Genomic DNA, 21,501 nt, shown 5'->3' with positions numbered 1-21,501 from the left:
CAGTTAACATTTCGATTACATATAAACAGACGTCTGGCCAAGTTACATCGAGTTTTCATCCTAGCTAGGTGTAAGCTAGCCGGAAGAGGGTCGTCTTACAGGCCCTGCGGAACGGAACCAGGTCCCGCAGGGCCCTCACCTCCTCCGGCAGCTGATTCCACCATGTGGGGGCCATAACGGAGAAAGCCCTTTCTCTGGTGGATTTCAAGTGGGCTTCTTTTGGCCCGGGGATAGTGAGGAGATTTTGTGTTCTTGACCTCAGTGCTCTCTGGGGAACATGTGGGGAGAGACGGTCCTTCAGGTAGGCAGGTCCCAGGCCATATAGGGCTTTAAAGGTAATAACCAGCACCTTGTACCGGACTCGGTATATCACTGGAAGCCAGTGCAGAGTCTGAAGACCCGGCCGAATGTGTCCCCACTTTGGGAGACCCAATAACAGCCGGCCCGCGGCTATACATGTCCATCAGAGTCCTCTCCCCCCCCCTTCTGCTTTGTTTTTCTTCCCTTCAGAGCTCTGTTTGCTTTCCATTCACTGTTTGCCTGGTTAATCTGAAAGTAATTTTGTAGAGGTTTTTACCTTTGCTTCATTTCTAAGCAAAAGGGAATTAAAAAGCATACTGATTCTCTTGGATCCCCCCACCTCCCGCACACCTTTTTCTGGCCCCTCAGAGGCCACTCCTCCACCCACATTGAGGTTCTTCCTCTCGCTCCTTATTGGTCAGTTTCTTGTGTTCAGCAAGTGACATCTTCACATAGGAAGCCTGCTCCCGGATTTCATCCTTAGGAGCTGAAAGGGCAAGACATGTGTCACTCCCCCAGTATTTGTTATCTCTTTATTGTCATCTTTTCCTCTGTTGCTGCTATAGCCCCATCCAAAGACCAAGATGAGGGCACAGCAAGGACAGTGGTAGTAGACCCACCCCCTTTGCACTTTACACCCATAGATTCTTGACTTCCTGCCCTCTGGGCCCCCCCTCCCCCCAACAACATCATCAGCTGTCCTTCCTGACTCTTCCCCTCATCTTGGTTTCTCAACTTTATGCCCCTCTCTGGTGCTAGACCTCCCTCTTCCTTTGGCTGGGTCTGCTCTTTGGAATTTTAGACAACACACAAAAGACTTTTTTGTTTTCCCAGGTCTTTGATGAAGTTTTTTTTGTAACTGTCTTGCTGATTCTAATATTTGTAGTATATTTGATACTGGCTTAAGTTATTTGGTTGTTAGTGATTTTGATTGCATCGTGAGACATCTCATGAACTATGAAGAAGTACGATAGAGATCTAATATGTAATGAAACATTTAGAAGTCTGTATCACACAAAATTTATTTGTAATTATGTTGCAGGGAGTAGAGCCATCTTTCATATTGTTTTGTTAGATCTATCAAACCTCAGTTTCTGAACATCTTACATTAATTACTAGTTTTATAATATCACTTCAATGAAGGTAAAACTGTACAAAGCAAAGAGAGAGGGAAGTGGGCAGAGAAAAGCTAGAGACAGGCAAAAGTAGACAAGGAGATCAGCTTTAAAATCAGATGATTATGACTTAAAGAGGAAGAGATGACAGTTCTGAGGAAACAAGCACTGGAGGCGGTGGCAGTATGGGTTGACACACTTGTGGAAATTGTGTGTGTAACTTCAGGAATCATATGGTGTTTTCTTATGCTTCTATTTTCCTCCAAAGGCTTCTTCATTTGGCAACAGGCTACAATGCAGCGCTGAGATTAGCAGCAACCATGTTTCAGAGGTGAGAAGAACGTGAGCACCACTAAGGAAGCTATCATGGGTCCCACACAACTGGCCACACACAATCATGGGAAAAAGACAAGTGTATTTGAGATGGAGGAGAAAAGGTTTACTCTGTTCTGTGGGTCAGAGATCACACCTGAGCACCCAGGTAAGATCAAGTCCTTGGTTTAATCAGAGTGAATATTTTGAACATGTACCCAGAATAGACAGAGTGTATTTTTGTTTAGATAGTTATACTCTGCTTTCTCAGCAGGGTGGGGGCCCCAAAGTGGCTTTACAGCCTAATTCTCTCTTCCTCCATTATATTCTCACAACACCCAGTCTGTGAGGTAGAGCAGGGGTGGCCAACGGTAGCTCTCCAGATGTTTTTTTGCCTACAACTCCCATCAGCCCCAACCATTGGCCATGCTGTCTGGGGCTGATGGGAGTTGTAGGCAAAAAACATCTGGAGAGCTACCGTTGGCCACCCCTGAGAGTAAGCTGAGAGAGAGTGTGACTGGCCCAGGGCCACCCAACAAGCTTCAGAGGCATTCTGATTCAAACCTGGCTCTCTCAGGGATTCAAACCTGGCTCTCTCAGGTCCTTGTCTGACACTAACAACTACACCATGCTGATGTAGCTGATAGCGGCAGAATTTAGGACTGTAATACTTTAGATTGCAGGTGGGGTATTTCTGAAGGCTTCCCCACATAGAAACAAAACCACAAGGAGAAAAGCATTATAATCAAGTGTCTGTGGGTTTGAGCATGGAAAAGGAAGATGAATAAATGAAGAGCGATGGAACCAGTTAGGGATACTGGAGACACATTACCACTGATGCTTTTCCAGAAATTTGCAAGTAGATTGATAGAGGGATTGCTGTCATCTGCCTCTTGCCTCTGGTAAGTAGCTTTTGCAGGTCTTTGTCTTGTTTTTGAAAAGCCTGCAAAAATTATTTGATGTGAGAGAGCAGTGGGACAAAAGGTCTGTGAGTACAAAACAAGGGAAGCCATGCTTCTCCCTCCCCACTTTTAAATCTCATAAAAAGTATACTATGTGGATAGCAGAACAACAACAGCAAAGATCCTTTTGGTCCTTTCAGGTCTATTATGCCATAATATTTTGTGAAGTAGAACCCATGTCATCTAGGGCTGCCAGCTCTGAATTGGGAAATCCCAGAGATTTGAGGGATAGAGCCTGAGGGGGGTATGGTTTGAGGAGGAGAGGGACTTCAGTAGAGCATAATTCCATAAGTTTCACCTTCCAGATTGGCCATTTCCTCCAGGTGAACTGATCTCTCTCACCTGGAAATCAACTGTAATTGTAGGAGATCTCCACCCATCACCTGGAGGTTGGCAACCTTAACTTCATCAAAGGCATGACGCTGCAACTGAGGATGCACTTAATGACTCTGATGAAGGAGATTTTAATCCACAAAGTTTATGCTATAATAAATCTGTTGGTCTTTATTATGTCACAAGACTTTTTTTGTTTCATAAAAAGCTATTGCTTTACTTCAAGAGATAAACAATGCTGCCCTCTAGTGACTGAATGAGAGAGAATAAAGGAATCTTTAGGGTTGCCAAGTCCAACCCAAGAAATGATGATATTGGATTTATATCCCGCCCTCCACTCCGAAGAGTCTCAGAGCGGCTCACAATCTCCTTTATCTTCTTCCCCCACAACAGACACCCTGTGAGGTGGGTGGGGCTGGAGAGGGCTCTCACAGCAGCTGCCCTTTCAAGGACAACCTCTGCCAGAGCTATGGCTGACCCAAGGCCATTCCAGCAGGTGCAAGTGGAGGAGTGGGGAATCAAACCCGGTTCTCCCAGATAAGAGTCTGCACACTTAACCACTACACCAAACTGGCTCTCTGGGGACTTTGGGGGTGGAGCCAGGAGCAAGCGTATGACAAGCACAATTGAACTCCAAAAGGAGTTCTGGCAATCGCATTTAAAGGGACTGTGCTCCTTTTAAATGCCTTCTCTCCACAGGAAATAATGGAGGATGGGGCACTTTCTTTGGGAGCTCATAGAATTGGACCCCTTGGCCCAATCTTTTTGAAACATGGGAGGTGTTTTGAGAAGAGGCACCAGATGCTATAATGAAATTTTGGTGCCTTTATCTCAAGAAACAGCCTCTCTGGATCCCCAAATACCCACAGATCAATTCTCCATTATACCCTATGGGAACCCATCTTCATAGCATGTAATAGAGTGCCCAGCAGCAATTCCCCCCCCCCCCCACACACACTTTCTGATAACCCTGAAGTGGGGGGAGGGCCTCCAAACTGGGGGATCCTCTGCTCCCAACTGGGGATTGGCAACCCTAATGGGAGTACAGGCACAGACAGCTTAAAAAGGGTATTAGACAGATTCATGGAGTATTGTTTCAGCAACAGCTATAGACCACAAAGACTATGTGGAGCCTCCATCTTCAAACTAAGTAGCCCTCTGAATAGTGGAACTGTGGGCAGAATAAGAGGAGGCTTTGGCCTTAATGTTCTGCTTTTAGGACTTTCAGGAATGTGCCTGGTCATGGTCCTCTGATTCTAGAAATGTTGGAGAAACTCTAGGTAAGTATCTGAAGAACATAATTAGCAGAGGCAGGGTATGCACCTTCCTGAGGCATTGACAGTTGTGTGCTTTGATTAGACTGGGATGTAGAATTACCAAGTTATTCCATTAATGTGGAGAAATTTCTCCATGCTTTATGTGAAGCCTTCTTAGCCTCCCTTTAAAAAAAAATTTTCCCCTTTGTAGAAAATCCTCCCATGAAAAGGAAGAAGGGGCCTGCCCCCAAGATGCTTGGAAATGAGGTGTGCAGTGTCTGTGGAGACAAGGCCTCAGGCTTCCACTACAACGTTCTGAGCTGCGAGGGCTGCAAGGGCTTTTTCCGCCGCAGTGTCATCAAGGGTGCCCAGTATGTCTGCAAAAATGGTGGTCAGTGTGAGATGGACATGTACATGCGTCGAAAATGTCAGCAGTGCCGGTTGCGCAAGTGCCAAGAGGCAGGCATGCGGGAACAATGTAGGTGACATGAATGGTGATACCCAAAGCAACGTGGAAGAGAGAGAATATATGAGGATCACATGGCTCTTAGGGCTTCTTATTGCAATATTATGCCTTATACATAGGCCTGCCACAAACTCCAAAGGAATAATGGTTTTATAAAGCAGAAAATATGCATAATTTGAAAATATTTTTCTGGTTCCAAGATATAGATTTTCAGTAAATTCAGAATATTTAGGAAGGGAATCTCATGCAGAGGAGACAAAATGTTTTGAAAAGCTTTGTCTGCTGCCTCGAGGCCCTGAAATTCGCATTTAAAATTTTTAGAGAAATCACAGTGAAGACACTGGCCTTTACACATTGTGGTTTGTGCTGGTGCATGAAAAATAAACAGCATACATGTGCAGGAGCCATGTCAAGAGGGGGTGAGTGTTACTATGCAGCTTGGTGTGCAGAAGACAAGAAGTGATGATGGATGCTGCTTCAACACTGCAAAGTTAGGAAACCATCTTAAAGGTTTTCATCTGTTTTATCTTTGCATTTTTTTTCTTGTGCTCCCTGTTTTGTCCCCAACTTTCAGGCGTTCTTTCTGAAGAGCAGATTCGGCTGAAGAAACTTAAGAAACAGGATGATCAGGCCCGGATGGTAGTTGTGCGGCAGAACCCACCATCTCCTCCCAGGATCCCTCCCAAAATGACACCTCAGCAGCTTAACATGATAGAAAAACTTGTGGCAGCTCAGCAGCAGTGCAACCAACGCTCCTTCACAGACAGGCTCAAAGTAACGGTAAAGGCACCGTGGGGGAGGGGGATCTAAACTAGAAAGGGAAAGCAAACCCCACACAATCTCAAGGAAATTTGATTCCCTAAAATTGGCTTGCAGTGCTGCCAGTTAAGGGGACAAGAAACAGGTGGCCTGGCCAGCTCTGTGTGTGTACCCATTTGATACTCGACAGAACTAGTGATGCTTCTTAAATTCTTCTCATGTATTTGGGATGGGCCCTGTGACTGACCTAGTCTGGCAACATTGGAGGAGGCCAAGAAAGAGGAAAGCACCCAAGAACCAAAGGATTTCCTAGAGGAGCTGGACTGACAGGTCTAGAGGCCTGTAACCTGCTTGTGACCAGCTTCAATCCTCAAGGATGCAAAGCCTTTATAGCTGCCATGGGAAGGGAGGGAATTCCCCTGGAGCTGTGGGATGGTGGATTGGTGGATGGCTCTGTGTGTGTGTGTGTAAAGTGTGGAACCTTAAACAAGGATCAAGGCCAGTACCTGGGCCAATTCTTAAGAGCTGCTGCCACAAGAGGCTTGGGGTGTCTGATGGGGGAGGGGGATCTGGAGGAAGGGAGCCCAGCATTTGGAAGTGAGGGAACTTCCCCAGGAGGCGAGCCTGTTTCCTGGAGGGGAGTTGTACAAGGGAAACTGCTTTATGAAGGAAAGCTTGGAACTACAGGTCTGGGTTGGAGTATCTTTGTAACAGCTGGGCAGTGCCATAGAGAAGTGACCACCACCAAGCCCGTTACCTCTTTCCACACTTACAGACCCTACTGAGCTGAGAGAATAAGGGTCAGGCTAGTAGAGCCTGAGAGGATCTTAGCTGCACCTCATAATAGCTGAAGTTAGAGGCCTGACCTTATGATCAGGTCAAGTAGAAGCCTTCTAATGATGGTTTGGGAAGCAGCAGGGTTTACCTTAGTTCAAGGTGCCAAAGGGCCATGATGTAACATGATGGCTCCTGGGCTGTGCAGTACTGGCTGATGATTGCTGGACAAGAACAATTGTGGAATTTTTTTCCATCAGGTTTATTTGTTTGAAAGCTCAGGGCAATGAAGCTGTGGAGGAACTGGGATGATTCAGTGGTGAGATTAGTTTGTCTTTCTGTCTTTATCAACCTCTTTTTTTCCCTGTTCTCCATCCCGTTTGCTTTCCCTCCCAATTGTAGCCGTGGCCTCAAATTTCAGATCCCAATAATCGTGAAGCACGACAACAGCGCTTTGCTCATTTTACAGAGCTTGCAATAATTTCTGTACAGGAGATTGTGGACTTCGCTAAACAGCTGCCAGGTTTCCTGGAGCTCACCCGGGAAGATCAGATAGCTCTTCTAAAGATGTCTACAATAGAGGTAAGAACTAAATTTGACATTCAAGAATTGAGTGCCAAACATGCAAGTGCCAAAAGGCATGCGTGTGGGAATGATCATGCTCTTAGCAATTCCTTTTTCAGGAGAGATGTCTACAATCTTGATCTCGTTTCACTGACAGATTAGCTAGCTATGAGATCCTACCTAACTTTCTCTAAGTCTCTTAAAACTTGGCTTTCCTGAAGTTAAAGGTACATGCTTGCTTATGGTCACCTTGAGCTTTCCATAAGAGCAAGAATTCCAGAATTTTGTGATCACTTTCTCTCAAAATTCCTACTGCTTTCATCTCATCCATTACAGTTAATTGAGACAGTCAAAGATGGCTGATACGCTCATTTCTTCTGCTGTCTTCTGAAAGACGAAGTTGTCAGCAAGAGATGTCAGAAATGTATTGGACATACTGTGCTTAGCAAAGTTTGTTTTGCAACCAATATCAGGGCAATTGAAGTCCTATTATTATTAATTCTTGCTTCCTTGAAATAGTTTTGGAGGTCTGCAATAAACTCCAATAAACTCTTTTCTTTCTTTCTTTCTTTCTTTCTTTCTTTCTTTCTTTCTTTCTTTCTTTCTTTCTTTCTTTCTTTCTTTCTTTCTTTCTTTCTTTCTTTCTTTCTTTCTTTCTTTCTTTCTTTCTTTCTTTCTTTCTTTCTTTTCTGCAAATGCACACATTTTTGGTACATTGTTACTCCCCTCTATTACTTTTTTATTATTTTTGAATAAGTTATATTATTTATAATAATAATAATATTTTATTTTTATCCCGCCCTCCCCACCTCGGCAGGCTCAGGGCGGCTGACAACATTTCATAAAAACATACAATAATAATCAAAACAGTTAAATTTAACAATATAAAACATTGAACTTAACAATTTTAAAAACCAGTCAATACAATTGATACAGTTAATAACTTCATCTGCCAGTACTGATGGAAATTGACGCTAGTTCTGCTAGTACCAGCAGTGCAGTATAGATCTTTAAACCGCATTTGGCAGATCCTTGATTTACGGTCCTCTCTAGCAGTCCGGATGTGCAAGTCTAAAAAGGGAGGTCTTACAGGCCCTGCGGAACTGGTCAAGGTTCCGCAGGGCCCGCACCTCCTCAGGGAGTTGGTTCCAAAGGGCGGCGGCCGCTATTGAGAAGGCCCGTGCTCTGGTCTTTTGATATCTAATCTCTCTCGGCCCAGGGATAGTCATTAGATTTTTCCCGGTTGACCTCAGTGCTCTCTGGGGTTCATATGGGGAAAGACGGTCCCTCAGGTAGGCGGGTCCTCGGCCATATAAGGCTTTAAAGGTAATGACCAACACTTTGTACTGGACCCGGTATATGATCGGCAGCCAGTGCAGTTCACGCAGCCCCGGCTGTATATGTTCCCATTTCGGGAGTCCCAACAACAGCCTGGCCGCTGCGTTCTGCACTAGCTGCAGTTTCCGAGTCCGGCACAGAGGTAGCCCCAAGTAGAGGGCGTTACAGTAGTCCAATCTTGAGGTGACCGTTGCATGGATCACTGTTGCGAGGTCCCGGCGCTCAAGGAAAGGGGCCAGCTGCCTCGCCCGCTTCAGATGGAAGAATGCTGACTTGGCAGTGGCTGCTATCTGGGCCTCCATCGATAATGAAGGCTCCAGTAAAACACCCAGGCTCTTTACCTGGCACGCTGCTTTCAATGGCGCGCCATCGAAGGCCGGGAGAGCTATAGATAGATAGATAGATAGATAGATGAATTTATTGTCATTGTTCTCAACAAAAAGAGAGCAACGAAATGAGGTGCTCTTCCACAAACATACCAACACATCAAACACACATATTCATAAACCATTTAAATACATCTGAAACCATTAAACCATTTAAACCATTAAAACCATTTAAATACATCTAAAACGGATTTTTAAAAAGCTATTTCCCTTCCCAGGGTGCTGCGACCCACACAAAGGACCTCTGTCTTCGCTGGATTCAGCTTCAGCCCACTCAGCCTAAACCATGTCGCTACAGCCTGTAAAGCCCAGTCGAGATTCCCTGGGGCGGAGTCGGGCCAGCCGTCCATTAGTAGATAGAGCTGGGTGTCATCTGCATATTGATGGCAACCCAGCCCAAACCGCCAGGCAATCTGGGCAAGGGGGCGCATATAGATGTTGAACAACATCGGGGAGAGAACTGCTCCCTGAGGCACCCCACAATCCAGTGTGCGCCTCCGGGACCGTTCACCCCCAATAGCCACCCACTGTCCCCGACCCAGGAGAAAGGAGGAAAGCCATTGCAAGGCCAACCCCTCAACCCCAATGTCGGCGAGGCGGCGCGTTAGTAGCCGATGGTTGACTGTGTCAAATGCAGCCGACAGATCTAACAGCATCAGCACCGCAATGCCGCCTCGATCCAGTTGCCGCTAGAGGTCATCCACTAAGGCGACCAGCACCGTCTCCGTCCCATGGCCCGGCCAGAAACCAGACTGGCATGGGTCTAGGACGGAAGCGTCATCCAGAAACCTCTGTAGCTGCAACGCCACAGCCCTCTCAATAATTTTACCTAGAAACGGTAAATTGGACACCGGTCGGTAGTTCGCCAATTCGGCCGGGTCTGCTGTAACTTTTTTCAAGAGAGGGCGGACCAAAGCCTCTTTCAGAGGTGTTGGAAAATGCCCCTCTAGAAGGGATCTGTTTATGATGTCCCGTAAAGGACATCTAAGCTCCCTCTGGCAAGATTTAATCAGCCAAGAGGGGCAAGGGTCCAGATCACATGTTGTCGGGCGAGCAGCAGAGAGCATTCTGTCGACTTCCTCCAGGCTGAGTGGGTCGAAGTGGTCCAGCACTAAGCCCGAAGACAGGCATGGAGCCTCAATTTCACTCACTGTATCCAATGTGGTAGGCAGGTCTTGGCGGAGCAACGAGATTTTATCTGCAAAATATTTCGCAAATGCCTCACAGCCTATTTCTAATTCCCTAACATTTGATTTGCCTTGCGGCAATGTTGTAAGATCTCCAATTATTCTAAATAATTGTGCTGGGCGCGAGTTTGCAGATGCAATCTTGGTTGCAAAGTACTCTTTCTTTGCAGCCTTGACTGCCATCTCATAAGACTTCATAAACGTTCTATAGGATGTTCTCTTTGCTTCGTCCCGAGTATGCCTCCACCGCCTCTCTAGTCGTCTGAGCCCTTGTTTCAGCTGGCGGAGCTCCAAGGTATACCATGGCGCCAGCTTCATACGAGGGCGTAGAGGACGCCGAGGTGCAATTTCGTCGATAGCCCTGGACAGCTGGCCTTGCCAGATTTCCGCCAGGTCATCGAGGGAATTGCCAGTGGGCCAGGGATCCCTCAGGGCCGCTTGGAACCGTTCCGGGTCTATCAGGCCCCGAGGGCGAGCCAAAATAGGCTCTCCGCCCATACAGGGTTGGGGTGGCGCTCCCATACGGGCCTTAAGGGCTAGGTGGTCCGACCATGGAACCGCCTCAACGGCGATATCGGTCACCAAAATCCCGGACGCAAAGATCAGGTCTAGTGTGTGCCCGGCCTGATGCGTGGGAGTCGTGACAAATTGAGAGAGTCCTAGTGTCGCCATGGCTGACACCAGGTCCATCGCCTGAGTGGAGGCCGTGTCGTCGGCATGGACGTTGAAGTCACCCAGGACCATAAGCCTCGGGCACTCCAACGCCCAGCCCGCCACTGCCTCTAATAGTGATGGTAAGGCGCTGGCCGGTGCGTTAGGCGGACGGTACACCAGCCAAACTGCCAACCCCTCTCCAACATCCCACACCAGACCGGCGCATTCAATCCCATCAATCTTTGGGTCCGGGAGAGCCCGAAAGGAGTAATCCTCCCGTATGAGTAGTGCTACCCTTCCCCCCCGCCCACTAATCCGTGATTGGTGAAAGACCGAGTATCCCGGGGGGCCCATCTGGGAGAGAGCTACTGTCTCCCCGTCCCTCACCCAGGTCTCGGTCACGCAAGCCAGGTCCGCGTTCTGTTGTTGTTTTACTGCATTACAATCACAACACCCACTCCATCAATTCTGTGGAATCTATTGTTATATTTACTTTATCTTGTTTATTTCTGGTACCACAAGCTTTATTATACAGAGATGGATATATCTCTCCTGTTGTTTTATTGGGAGGGGTGGTGACGCTTAGGCACCCATAGAACTCCTCCTGTAGCACCTAAGTCCTTATCTTTAGTATTCACCTTTGTACTTACCATTGCAGGGTATACTGCAGAAAACGGTTTGACTGCTTGGCTGCTCATTTACATTCTTCTCTAATATGGGAGACATGGGGATAGCTCTGGACCTCAGACTTCTCTAGTTGAAATCCCAGTCCCTTGTGTTCTAGGGCAACAGAGGTTAAGGACTGAAATTATTTTATTATTTATTAATTGGTTTCTATCTCACCCTCCCTGCAAGAGGGTTCAGGGCAGCTTACAACATAGAATTTTATAACAATAAACCATTTTTTAAAAAAATCTAAAAATACCATTTTAAAACCACAATGAGTAACATGGCATTCTGAAAATATCACAATATCCTAGCTCTTAAGAGATATATCTCACTTTTAAGAGATATAAGGCCTGATCCATAGGTTCCCAGGCTGTAAAGGTTCCTGCCAACAACAATCCAGCAGGACAGTTTGGCAGACAGTTTGAGCAGGAGGGGCTAGAATGGGATTAGATATCTGCTGCCTCAACAAAGAGCCTGGCAAAATAACTCTATTTTGCAGACCCTGCAGAACTGTAAAAGATCCCACAGGGCCCTGATCTCTATTGGGAGCTCATTCCACCAGGTCTGGGGAAGGGTTGAAAACACCCTGGGACCCTAGTTGAGGCTAGATCTTTTGGGCCAGGGATTACCATTAGATATTGATTGGCTGAACTGAACACAAGGCCCTCCGGAGTACATAAAGGGAGAGGCTGTCCCACAGATATGTTGGTGCCTGGCTACTCAGGGCCTTAAAGGTTAAAACCAATACCTTTAAAAAGATCTGGAACTCTATCAACAGCCAGTGCAATTTGCACAGCACTGGCTGAATGTGCATCTGTGGAGGTGTCACAGAAAGCAGGTGCACTGTTGCATTTTGCACTATCAGCAGTTCTGGATCAGGTACAAGGGTTGGCCCACATAGAGCAAGTTGCAGTAGACCAATTTGGAAGTAACCATTGCATGAATCACTGTAGCCAAGTAATGGGTGGAAAGGTAAGGAACTAGTTGCCAAACCTGCCAAAGATGAAAGAAGGCTGATATGGCAACTGCTGTGACCTGGGCCTCCATTGATAATGACTTAAGTGACTACTGCAGTAGTATCCATCAAGTGCTTCCTCACTTTACGGTGCAGCTCTTGTTAATGATGCTAGCAACAAGCTGTGGTGACAGAATCTTAATCTGCTAATTTAATAACCAAGACCTTCATCCATTTTAATGTTTAAGGTAATGCTGTTGGAGACATCTCGACGCTACAGTCCAGAAACAGAAAGCATCACTTTTCTTAAGGACCTAAGTTACAATCGTGATGACTTTGCCAAAGCAGGTGAGCTACTCAGTGTAGACTAGCAGTCTTCATATGTGGGATTTACCTTGATCCCCAACATGGGTTCCACTGTTCTTTTTTTTTTAACCACTTATGCCAATTTTTATACCTCTCCCAACTTCTCATCTCTGTAACCTGTCTTTCTGTTTGCCCCTTGTCTTAACATTTGTTTATAAAACTAAAAGTTACAGTGCACTCCACTTCGGCTGACATGTGACACAGTTGTAATGTCTCACCCATCAGTGGTTTAGATTATCATGCAGATATTTTTCTTCGCTGTAAGCCAGTATTCAGGGCAGTTTACTTTCTTTGCTGAAACACAAAATGCAGAATCTGCTCTACACCTATAAAAATCAAAATTTGTTCTCTTGATAAATTAAAGAGAGGGATGTACTTGAGTGGAGGAGCATATGGTTTGCACACAGAAAGTCCCAGTTTCAATCCCTGGCATCTCCAATTAAAAGGATCAGGTAGTAGGTGATTGAAAAACCTCATCCTGAGACACTGAAGGGCCACTGACACTCTGGGTGGACAGTAATGATCTTGATGGGCCAGTGGTCTGATTCAGTACATGGCAGCTTCATTTGTTCAAGGAACTGTTCACATTTTTCATTATTAATTTTGCAGGCTTTACCCTGAATCTGTATTTAATATTTGTTAATTAGTTAATATAATAATAATAATAGTTGGGTTAGAATGGATAAAAGGAAGTACTTCTTCACCCAAAGGGTAATTATCACATGGAATTCACTGCCACAGGAGGTGGTGGCGGCTGCAAGCATAGCCAGCTTCAAGAGGGGATTGGATAAACATATGGAGCAGAGGTCCATCAGTGACTATTAGCCACAGTGTATGGTTGGAACCAGGGCTTTTTTTGAGCAGGAACGCACAGAAATGCAATTCCGGCTGTCTTGGTGGCAAGGGGTGTGGCCTGATATGCAAATAAATCGTGCTGGGCTTTTTCTACAAAAAGCCCTGTGTGAAACAATGGTGACATCAGGGGGTGTGGCCTAATATGCAAATGAGTTTCTGCTGGGCTTTTTTCTGCCAAAGAAGCCCTGGTTGGAACTCTTTGTCGGGGCAAGTGATATTATGTATTCTTGGTGCTTGGGAGGGGGCAACAGTGTGAGGGCTTCTAGTGTCCTGGCCCCACTGATGGACCTCCTAATGGCACCTGGTTTTTTTGGCCATTATGTGACACAGAGTGTTGGACTGGATGGACCTTTGGCCTGATCCATCATGGCTTCTCTTATGTTCTTGTGTTCTTATGTTTTGTTATGAGATGTCTGAGAAATCCTGATGGGGTGTATAATTCTAATGTACAATTAGAATAATGTATAAGGCATGTATAATTCTAGTGGTAGTGGAGAGGGTCATGAAGAAAGAACCAGTCACTAATGTATTTAGAAACTGGAACACTATATTGTTTCTCTGCTTGAATATTTTCAAACATATTTTTAAATCACAAATCAGAAAAACTGCTGTTTTCAAAATGAAATCAGAATTTTAACAGATCCTTTTTAAAAGCAAAGACAGCAAAATAGTCCAGCTCATTTTCTTTCCTGTAATTACTTACTTTTCCTTTTAGTGTAAGTTCTGGTCCCCAGATCCCTTGGCTATTTAAGCTAATGTGAAAAGAGAGCATTGAAAAACAGCACTGCTAATGCTGGACAGAGCAATCCTCTGCTGTGCCTGTGCCACAGTGTAACTGCTGTGCCACTAGTCTGATCGCTATTGGCATTGGTTATGTGGAAGCTGGTAGGAAGATCACTGGTTTTCATTAGCTTTCTCAGGGTACTACTGTAGTAATATCTGCAGCAACCACACTGCAGTGTTCCATGGAGGTGCCTTGATGGACAGGGTAGCCAGAACCAATGAGGGGCTGGCAGGCATGGGGGGCTGAGCCCAGCACCTGTCACAGGCCAGGGGTGGCCCAGGAGAGTCTTGCTTGCTGTTAGCAGCACACACACCCCATCCACTTAAAGGGACCAAGTCCCCTCACAAGTCTGGCAGTGGGGTGGCGGGTTGTTCCCATCTTCCATGGACATCCAAAACTGGCTAACTTCCCAGATAGGGCAAAAGTCACCCAAAGTCCATAAGGGGAAGGTGGGTTGTTGTTGCCAGACTGTGCATTTGTGACTGCCCTCCACTCATAGTGGCCACTCTGCCCAGCAGGTTGCCTTTAGTGCTTAGGGTGTCCCTGTACTGGTCAAGTTAGGGGAGCATGTGTGCTTTCCCATGGAAAAGACAGAGCTTGCACGTATCCAGGCAGGCCTTGCAGCATTTGTAGGCTTCTCCAACATTGTAGGGGCTTTGGACTGTTATCCATATTGCCCTCATTGCCTCCTGGGAAGACCTGCAGGTGCACCGAAACCACCATCATTTCTATAGCCGGAACACACAGGCGTTCTGCAACCATCACAGCATTTTCAAAAAACATTGTGGCTCAGTTCCCTGGCAGAATGCACAATGCACAGATTTTTGCAGTATCTAGCCTCAGCCATCTGTTGGCCAGGGGGCAAAGGATGGCTTCTGAGTCAATAGTGTGGGGAGAGAAGAGGAGGAGGAGATTGGATTTATATCCTGCCCTTCACTTGAGAGCCAACCCCAACTGTGTTCATGGAGCTTGTCACTCACATAGCCTGACACAGGTGCATGGACAAGGGCTTGGAAGAGAAGGAGCTGCAAGCTGCTGCATTGTCCACTGTAGCCACAACCCCCTGCACAGCCATACTGGGATTGGTTCCTGGAACCCCTGCAGGCAAAGTGAAGGGCTCTTCCAGCCCCCCTCCTGGATTCCCTGTTCTATTCTCTTCTGTTTATTTTTTACATTTTTTTTGTTCCTCTGAAAGGGGATGGTGCAACAGTGACTTCAGAACTAGGAGTTTGAGCACTTTGCAATACAGAACATTCTGTATCATCAGTTTGTGTGTTCATTGCTACTTGCACAGGACACCTGCAGAAATAGAATCCTTTCAGAGTGTCCAGACATCATGATTAAGAAGCTAGGGGTTGTGGAAGATGGCTGATCTCTCCACAGTGCAGTCCTAGATACCCACCTCGCATAGTATGGGTGCTTCTAGCTCTGAGGGCACCGGGTGTCTGGGACATGGCACAGCACCCACGAGAACTGTATTTAACATTTTGGTTGCCATTTTTTGGCAACAGTGCCAACCAGAAGCCTGAAGCACACCGCGGCCATGGTACAAAATCCGTTTTTGCAAATGGCCATGAAATCTGTGCTGAGCAGCTTTTTCTGGTTCCAGCCCCTCATTTGTATTCTCAAGTTGTGCTGAGATTGCTGGGATCCACCCAGCCCTTCCAGGCTTCTGTAGTGCCAGAACCCATCCCCCCAATTGAACAGCATTGTTTTGAGTGGCAAAAACACAAACAGCCATCTGAGGTGAACGCTGGTGGTGGCTCATTTCCAGCACTTTACATCACCCAATCCAGCACCAAGAGAGCTCTACAGGGTGGACCCACTCAGTGGTATGAACTAGGGGTGTGCATTCGGTTCGGCCGAACCGAATCAACCGCCAAATCACCACTGATTCGGCTGTATGCGGAATCGCATACAGCCGCTTCCAGTTGGGGCCCATTATGCAGGAGCCGAGTATAGCTCCCCGTATACTTCCGTATAAATATTCGGAAGTATACAGATGTCAGTGTAAAAGGCGGGAAAGTGGCTTCTGCAGCCTCAGGGGAATTGCTAGCCTCCTTTCCTGCCTTTGGTAGCATTTTCCCGCCTCTCCCATAGCCTCCCTGGGATCAGGGAGGGGGGGAGGGGGAAGAGGAGCCCCAGCAGCCAATCCAAAACATGCATAGTGTGCATGCTTTGAAGGGCTTTTGTGTAGCTGATCCTCCAGCCATCAGCAACAATGTTGTTCTTTTGTCTGTGTGTGAGAGAGATTGTTCTGTGCTGGCCTTTGGCCTCAGCCTTACCAGACTTGCTTGGTGTAAGAGAACACGTCTAAAAGGTAAGACAGTCTTGAGGTTCTTGTTTTTATTTTAGTCGGTAAAAGGACTTTTTAAGACTCAGAGTCCCTTTACTTGTCCAGATTTGGGTGGTGGGTTCCGCTGGGGTGGGGGTGGGGATTTTGCCCATTTGCCCATATCTTACTTTAGTGAGAGGACTTTTAAAAGTGCAGTGTGCTTTTACTTTTCCTGATTTGGGTGGCTTGGATTTCTTGGGGTTAGGGTGAAGGGTTTTTTTTGGGGGGGGGAGGGGTTGGTAAAGTTCCTGTATTGTTAAAAGTTAAGTTTTTTACTGTTTTAAAAGGATTCTGTGTTTGATTTGTTGCTGCTTGTTGTGCTTGGCCAGCTCTCCCCATGTTGTTTCGTGCAGGGCTGGAGAGTTGGCATCTGTAGATTGTGTGTTCTGTGGCAGGGAAGCTGGCACCTGGGTGAGAGACCCAGAACCAGCAGGCTTGTTGTGTTTGGCCAGCTCTCCCCATGTTGTTTGGGGCAGGGCTGGAGAGCTGGCATCTGGGTTTGCTGCAGCCAGGTCTGCTGCAGACCTTGAGCAGATTGTGTTTTGTGTGGCGGTGATGTTGGCAACTGGGTTTATATTGGTTCCAGGCCTGCACTGCAGGGTTCATAGAGTAGATAGAGGGATGTAGGGCATTTGGTCCTATAGAGATTATCTGGTGTGAAGTTAGGTTGGCTTTGGGTGCCCCAGGAATTGGACCCCTTGGTCCAATTTTTTTTGGCCTTGTGGGTTTTGTGTGGGACAGTGCCCTGAAGCTGCACAGTAGTTTGGGGGGCTCTCCTCAAAACCTCCTGCTCTCCAGAGCCACTTTTCCCACGATAATTACAGTGAGGAAGTGGCTCTAATTGGTTTTTTCTCACCATTGGGAGCAGTGTTCCTTTTGAGGTGCCCACAGATGGGTGCAGTCTTTTTGGGCCAGGGGGGTTTCATGCTGGGGAGTCCCCTGAAGCTGCCCTGCAGTTTTGGGGCCTCTCCCTCAAACCCCCCTCTGGCCAGAGCCACTTCCTCCACAGCAATTATGGTGGAGGAAGTGGCTAATTGGGCTTTCCCCAGCATTGGGCCTTTTGGGGAGCTCAAAGACAGGGATCCCCTGGCCCAATCTTTTTGGGACTTGGGGGTTTTGTAGGGGAGAGTCCCCTGTGGGTTCCCTGCAGTTTTTGGGGCTCTCCCTCAAACCCCCTGCCCCCCAGTAGCCTCTAATTATGCCCTATGTTGCCATTGATTTCAATGGCCCATAGGGTATAATGGTGGAATAGGGGCACCCTCTTTGGGTGCCCCTGGAATGGGATCCCCTGGCCCAATCTTTTTGGGACTTGGGGGGTTTGTAGGAGAGAGTCCCCTGCAGGTCCCCTGCAAATTTGGGGGCTCTCCCTCAAACCCCCTCCTTTCCAGGTGGTTTCAAATACACCCTATTTGCCATTGATTTCAATGGCCCATAGGGAATAATGGGGCCATATATTCGGAAATAGCCACACATCTACCGTATATGTGGCTATTCCGACTACGGAATTCAGAAATATACGGGATTCCGAATTTTTCCCCCCTGTATACTTCTGAATCCGTGTAATTCCGATTTTTTTTTTTTTTGCACATCCCTAGTCTGAACCCCTTAGGTCCTCCTCTGGTGTTTCCTCCCCTTCAGTTGCAGTGTCTTCAGATCCTACTGCTGACCTGCACTTTCCCTCTGCTGTCTGGTCCCTGCCTGTGCCCCCAGTAACCTACCTGCTTTTCCTCAGGAATCCCTCCATATCCTGGAGACTTTCCATGCACGGTGCATGCTGTTGGTTTGAGGGCACATGGTTCTGGTGCCTTGCCCACCCCACCCCTTGAGCTGAGTGTGGAGATGTGTGAGCATTACTAAAAGGATGAGAAACATCCACTCTGCTGCTAGATTGCAGCATCAGCATAGTGAATCACCCACCACACCCTCCTTCCGGCAACTGCCAAGAAAGCATACAGACAGAGCTGTGGCCAAACATAGAATTTTATTGAAGGGATCCAGGGACAGGGAAGTAAAGTAAAGTAAGTAAAGTAAGGAAGTAAAGTAAATTTATTTTTGTATCCCGCCCTCCCCCGCCAAGGGGGGCTCAGGGCGGCTCACAGACATGAAGCTGAGAAAACCCAACTGCATTTCCATGTAGCCTCAGAGAAAATGGGTATTACTCCCCAGGGGTGCTTGCAAATGGGCCTGGGGACCAAGGTGACAGCAGGCTGGATAACAATGGCACCTTCTGAGGACAGGCTTTTTCTGTGGGCAGGGCACAGAGTAGACCAGGGACTTGATAGCTGGAGCTGGAACTCTCCCTGTTGGGTTTCAACCTATGGAGTGCATATATAGGAGCATCTGCAGCCAGACTCCAATAGCTGTTTGATGGGCTCTGGAGGTCCCACTGGGTGTGCTTATCAGCCCCTAGATCTGAGCCATGCCCCTCCTCCCCCTCCAGCTTGCACAAACCATTCCTCGTACCTGTGTGGCACTTTTGTCCACACCACCAGGTGATAAAGGGTACACTTTGGCAGCTGGTCCAGGGATTCAACTCCTGCAAGGGAATTAGTTTGGGGATGATGTGCTAATGCACTTCACTCAGGATAGTGGGGTTCGACCCACCCATAACACTCTGTCCAGGGGAGACTCCATCAGCTGCCTGAGCTGCCAGTCTAGTGCACATTTGCCAGCTTGGGCCCACTCCCCATGCAATGCATCCCTTTGTGGAAAGGTCTAGTAGTGTGGGGAGAGGTTCAGGGACTGGTGCGGTGGGTGAGGCTGCTGGGTACTGGAAGTGGTGTTGATGAGGCTGCTGATGGACAGCAAGGAGGAAGGGGTTTGGGGGAAGGGTGCCTTACTTACTTTTCAGTGCATGGCTGCCCTTTTGGGTCCAGGTTGAGGAGATGAGGAACCTGTTGAGGGGAGAACTGGAAGAGGTCAGCCACAGTGTGTGGGCTTTGCTCTCCCTGTTTGGTGTTTATATCAAGTGCTTGCCCAGTGGTGCTTAGTGCCCTCTCTGTGCTTTTCCTGCCACCAAGGTGCCCGGGCACTTGCTCTAAGTTCATACAGCAGGGAGCTATCAGGCAGCATCCTGAGCTGCACAGCCAAGCTCCTGAGTTGTGGGGCATTCTAATGGAAGTATCGTCTGGGACATGTTTACCTCTGGGACTATCTTTCCCCATGTGAGCCCCAGAAAGCACTATGATCAAGTTCACAAAATCTCTTGACGATCCCTGGGCCAAAGGATGTCTGGCTGTCCACCACCAGAGTGAGAGCTTTTTTGGTGGCAGCCCCTACCCTCTGGAATGCTCTCCCTGTAAACATCAGGGCCCTGTGGGACTTGCCACAATTTTGCAGGGCTTGTAAGACGGAACTGTTTAAACAGGCTTTTAACATCTAATGGAGGTGACCAGTACCTCACTACCCCACAGCACTGATACTTGTCATGTATTGGGACTGGAGTTTGACCTTAGAACCAGCAGAGACTTGGCTGAGCTTGAGACCCAAGAACAATAGCCACCAGAATGCAAGAAGGTGGCCTATCATGGATCATTGGGCCAGCTGTTAACCTATAGTTACGTTTAATGGGTTTTTGGGTGGGGTTAATTGTATGCATATAAGCAGGGACATTGGCCCTGCTAGCTAGTTGTTTTTACCTTGCTATGCGGAATCACTTATTAAAGAGCTGAATTCACTATCTTCTGGCATCCTCATGCTTCGAACCCAGTACATTTTACTGGCGATGAGGATGGAATCCTGGTGAGCAAAGAGTCCTGGCCATCCGCACCGCGCATCCCTGCACTCTGCATCCAGCACCGCGCAACGTATTGCCACCACTGGACGACATGACTGCCACTCCAGGACACTTCAATGAGTTCAACGCCACCACTGAGGACTGGGAATCCTATGCCTCCCGCTTTGCTTTCTTCCTAGAGTCAACAGACATCACGGATGATGCAAAGAAGCAGGCCACCTTCTTTTGTGTCTGCGGGCGCTCGAAATTCGAGATTGCCCATTCCCTGTTGGCTCCGGCTGACCTAAAAGACATGCCATACCGGACCATCTTGAACTGGCTTCAAGAGCACTTTGCGCCCAAACCCTCCATCATAGTGGCCCACCACTCATTCTATGAAAGGAACCAGGCAGTGGGAGAGTCGATTACGGCATTCATTATGACTCTGAAGGGTGGCCCACCACTGCAATTTCAGTAACCTGGAGGAGGCCCTCTGGGACTGGCTGGTTGCGGTCCCAGGAATGAAAGAATCCAACGGAGGCTCCTCGCCAAGAAGGACCCCATGTTCCAGGTTGCGATGGAAGAGACCCTCGCCACCAAAGCAGCAGACCTCCGTGGAGGTCCATCTGCCGCCAAGCCCACCAGTTTCCAGAAGGCCCGCCATGGCAGCCCACCACGTGGAATCAGCCAACGAAGCAAAAGAGGTTCTACAGCTGCCCCGACCAACTCGCCGTGCCTCACGCTTGACCACAACACCACTTCATGCTGCAATCTCGACTTCCTGCGCCAGCTACGGAGAGCTCCATGAGCGGAGGACCTACCAGTTCCGAGATGTCTAGTGACGGACCTGTGGAAAGGTCGGCCACGTTGCCCGAGTCTGCCGCTCCAAAGGGACCCAAAGGTGACAAACAGCGCAGCAGGAGCCAACGCACGAGTTGGAGATCCACTTCATGTCACTCCAACCACTACAGGTACTACATCTGCCCTTGGACACCCCAGATAAAATCAAGGTGACTGTTAGGTTAGAGGGAGCCCCTTGCCAGATGGAATTGGACACAGGGTCCTCCATTTCCATCATTTTGGAGGAGACCCTCAGGGAAATCTGTCCCAACAGATGGCCTTGCCTCCGGCCCATGGGGTTCATCCTCAGATACTTTTAACAGTACCATGTGGAAATAAGGGGGTGGGGAAAGTTCCATGTGCAGTACAGAAATTTTGATGGACTCTTGTACTTGCTGGTGGTGGGAGGCTGACGCACAAGTTTGCTGGGTCTGGCATGGTTTGTGCCTTTGGGGTTTGCAGTAACGGGAGTGCATAGCGTAACCCCTACAGACTTGGGGAGGGTCTGCGAGTAATTTCTGTCCGTCTTTGATGGTACCTTGGGCTGTTACAAAAGGCCACAAGTGTCACTTGATC

The 21,501-nt window shown here is 47.8% G+C and overlaps 1 protein-coding gene across 1 annotated transcript in view; it reads left to right on the top strand.

Moving 5' to 3' along the window:
* The window catches only part of NR1H3 (nuclear receptor subfamily 1 group H member 3), a 92,838-nt gene that overhangs the window by 32,987 nt on the left and 38,350 nt on the right, over positions 1-21,501 (top strand). The window contains exons 2-6 of the mRNA XM_060261683.1: positions 1,684-1,896; positions 4,490-4,756; positions 5,319-5,524; positions 6,680-6,859; positions 12,279-12,378. Of these exons, the coding sequence (XP_060117666.1) occupies positions 1,782-1,896; positions 4,490-4,756; positions 5,319-5,524; positions 6,680-6,859; positions 12,279-12,378 (868 nt within the window). The 5' untranslated portion in view covers positions 1,684-1,781. The remainder of the gene's footprint in view (positions 1-1,683; positions 1,897-4,489; positions 4,757-5,318; positions 5,525-6,679; positions 6,860-12,278; positions 12,379-21,501) is intronic.

This window comes from Heteronotia binoei, chromosome 21 (genome assembly GCF_032191835.1).
Source record: "Heteronotia binoei isolate CCM8104 ecotype False Entrance Well chromosome 21, APGP_CSIRO_Hbin_v1, whole genome shotgun sequence".
Classification (NCBI taxonomy): Eukaryota; Metazoa; Chordata; class Lepidosauria; order Squamata; family Gekkonidae; genus Heteronotia; species Heteronotia binoei.
Note: the sequence above shows the minus strand (reverse complement) of the source record. Positions and strands in the feature narration are given on the sequence as shown.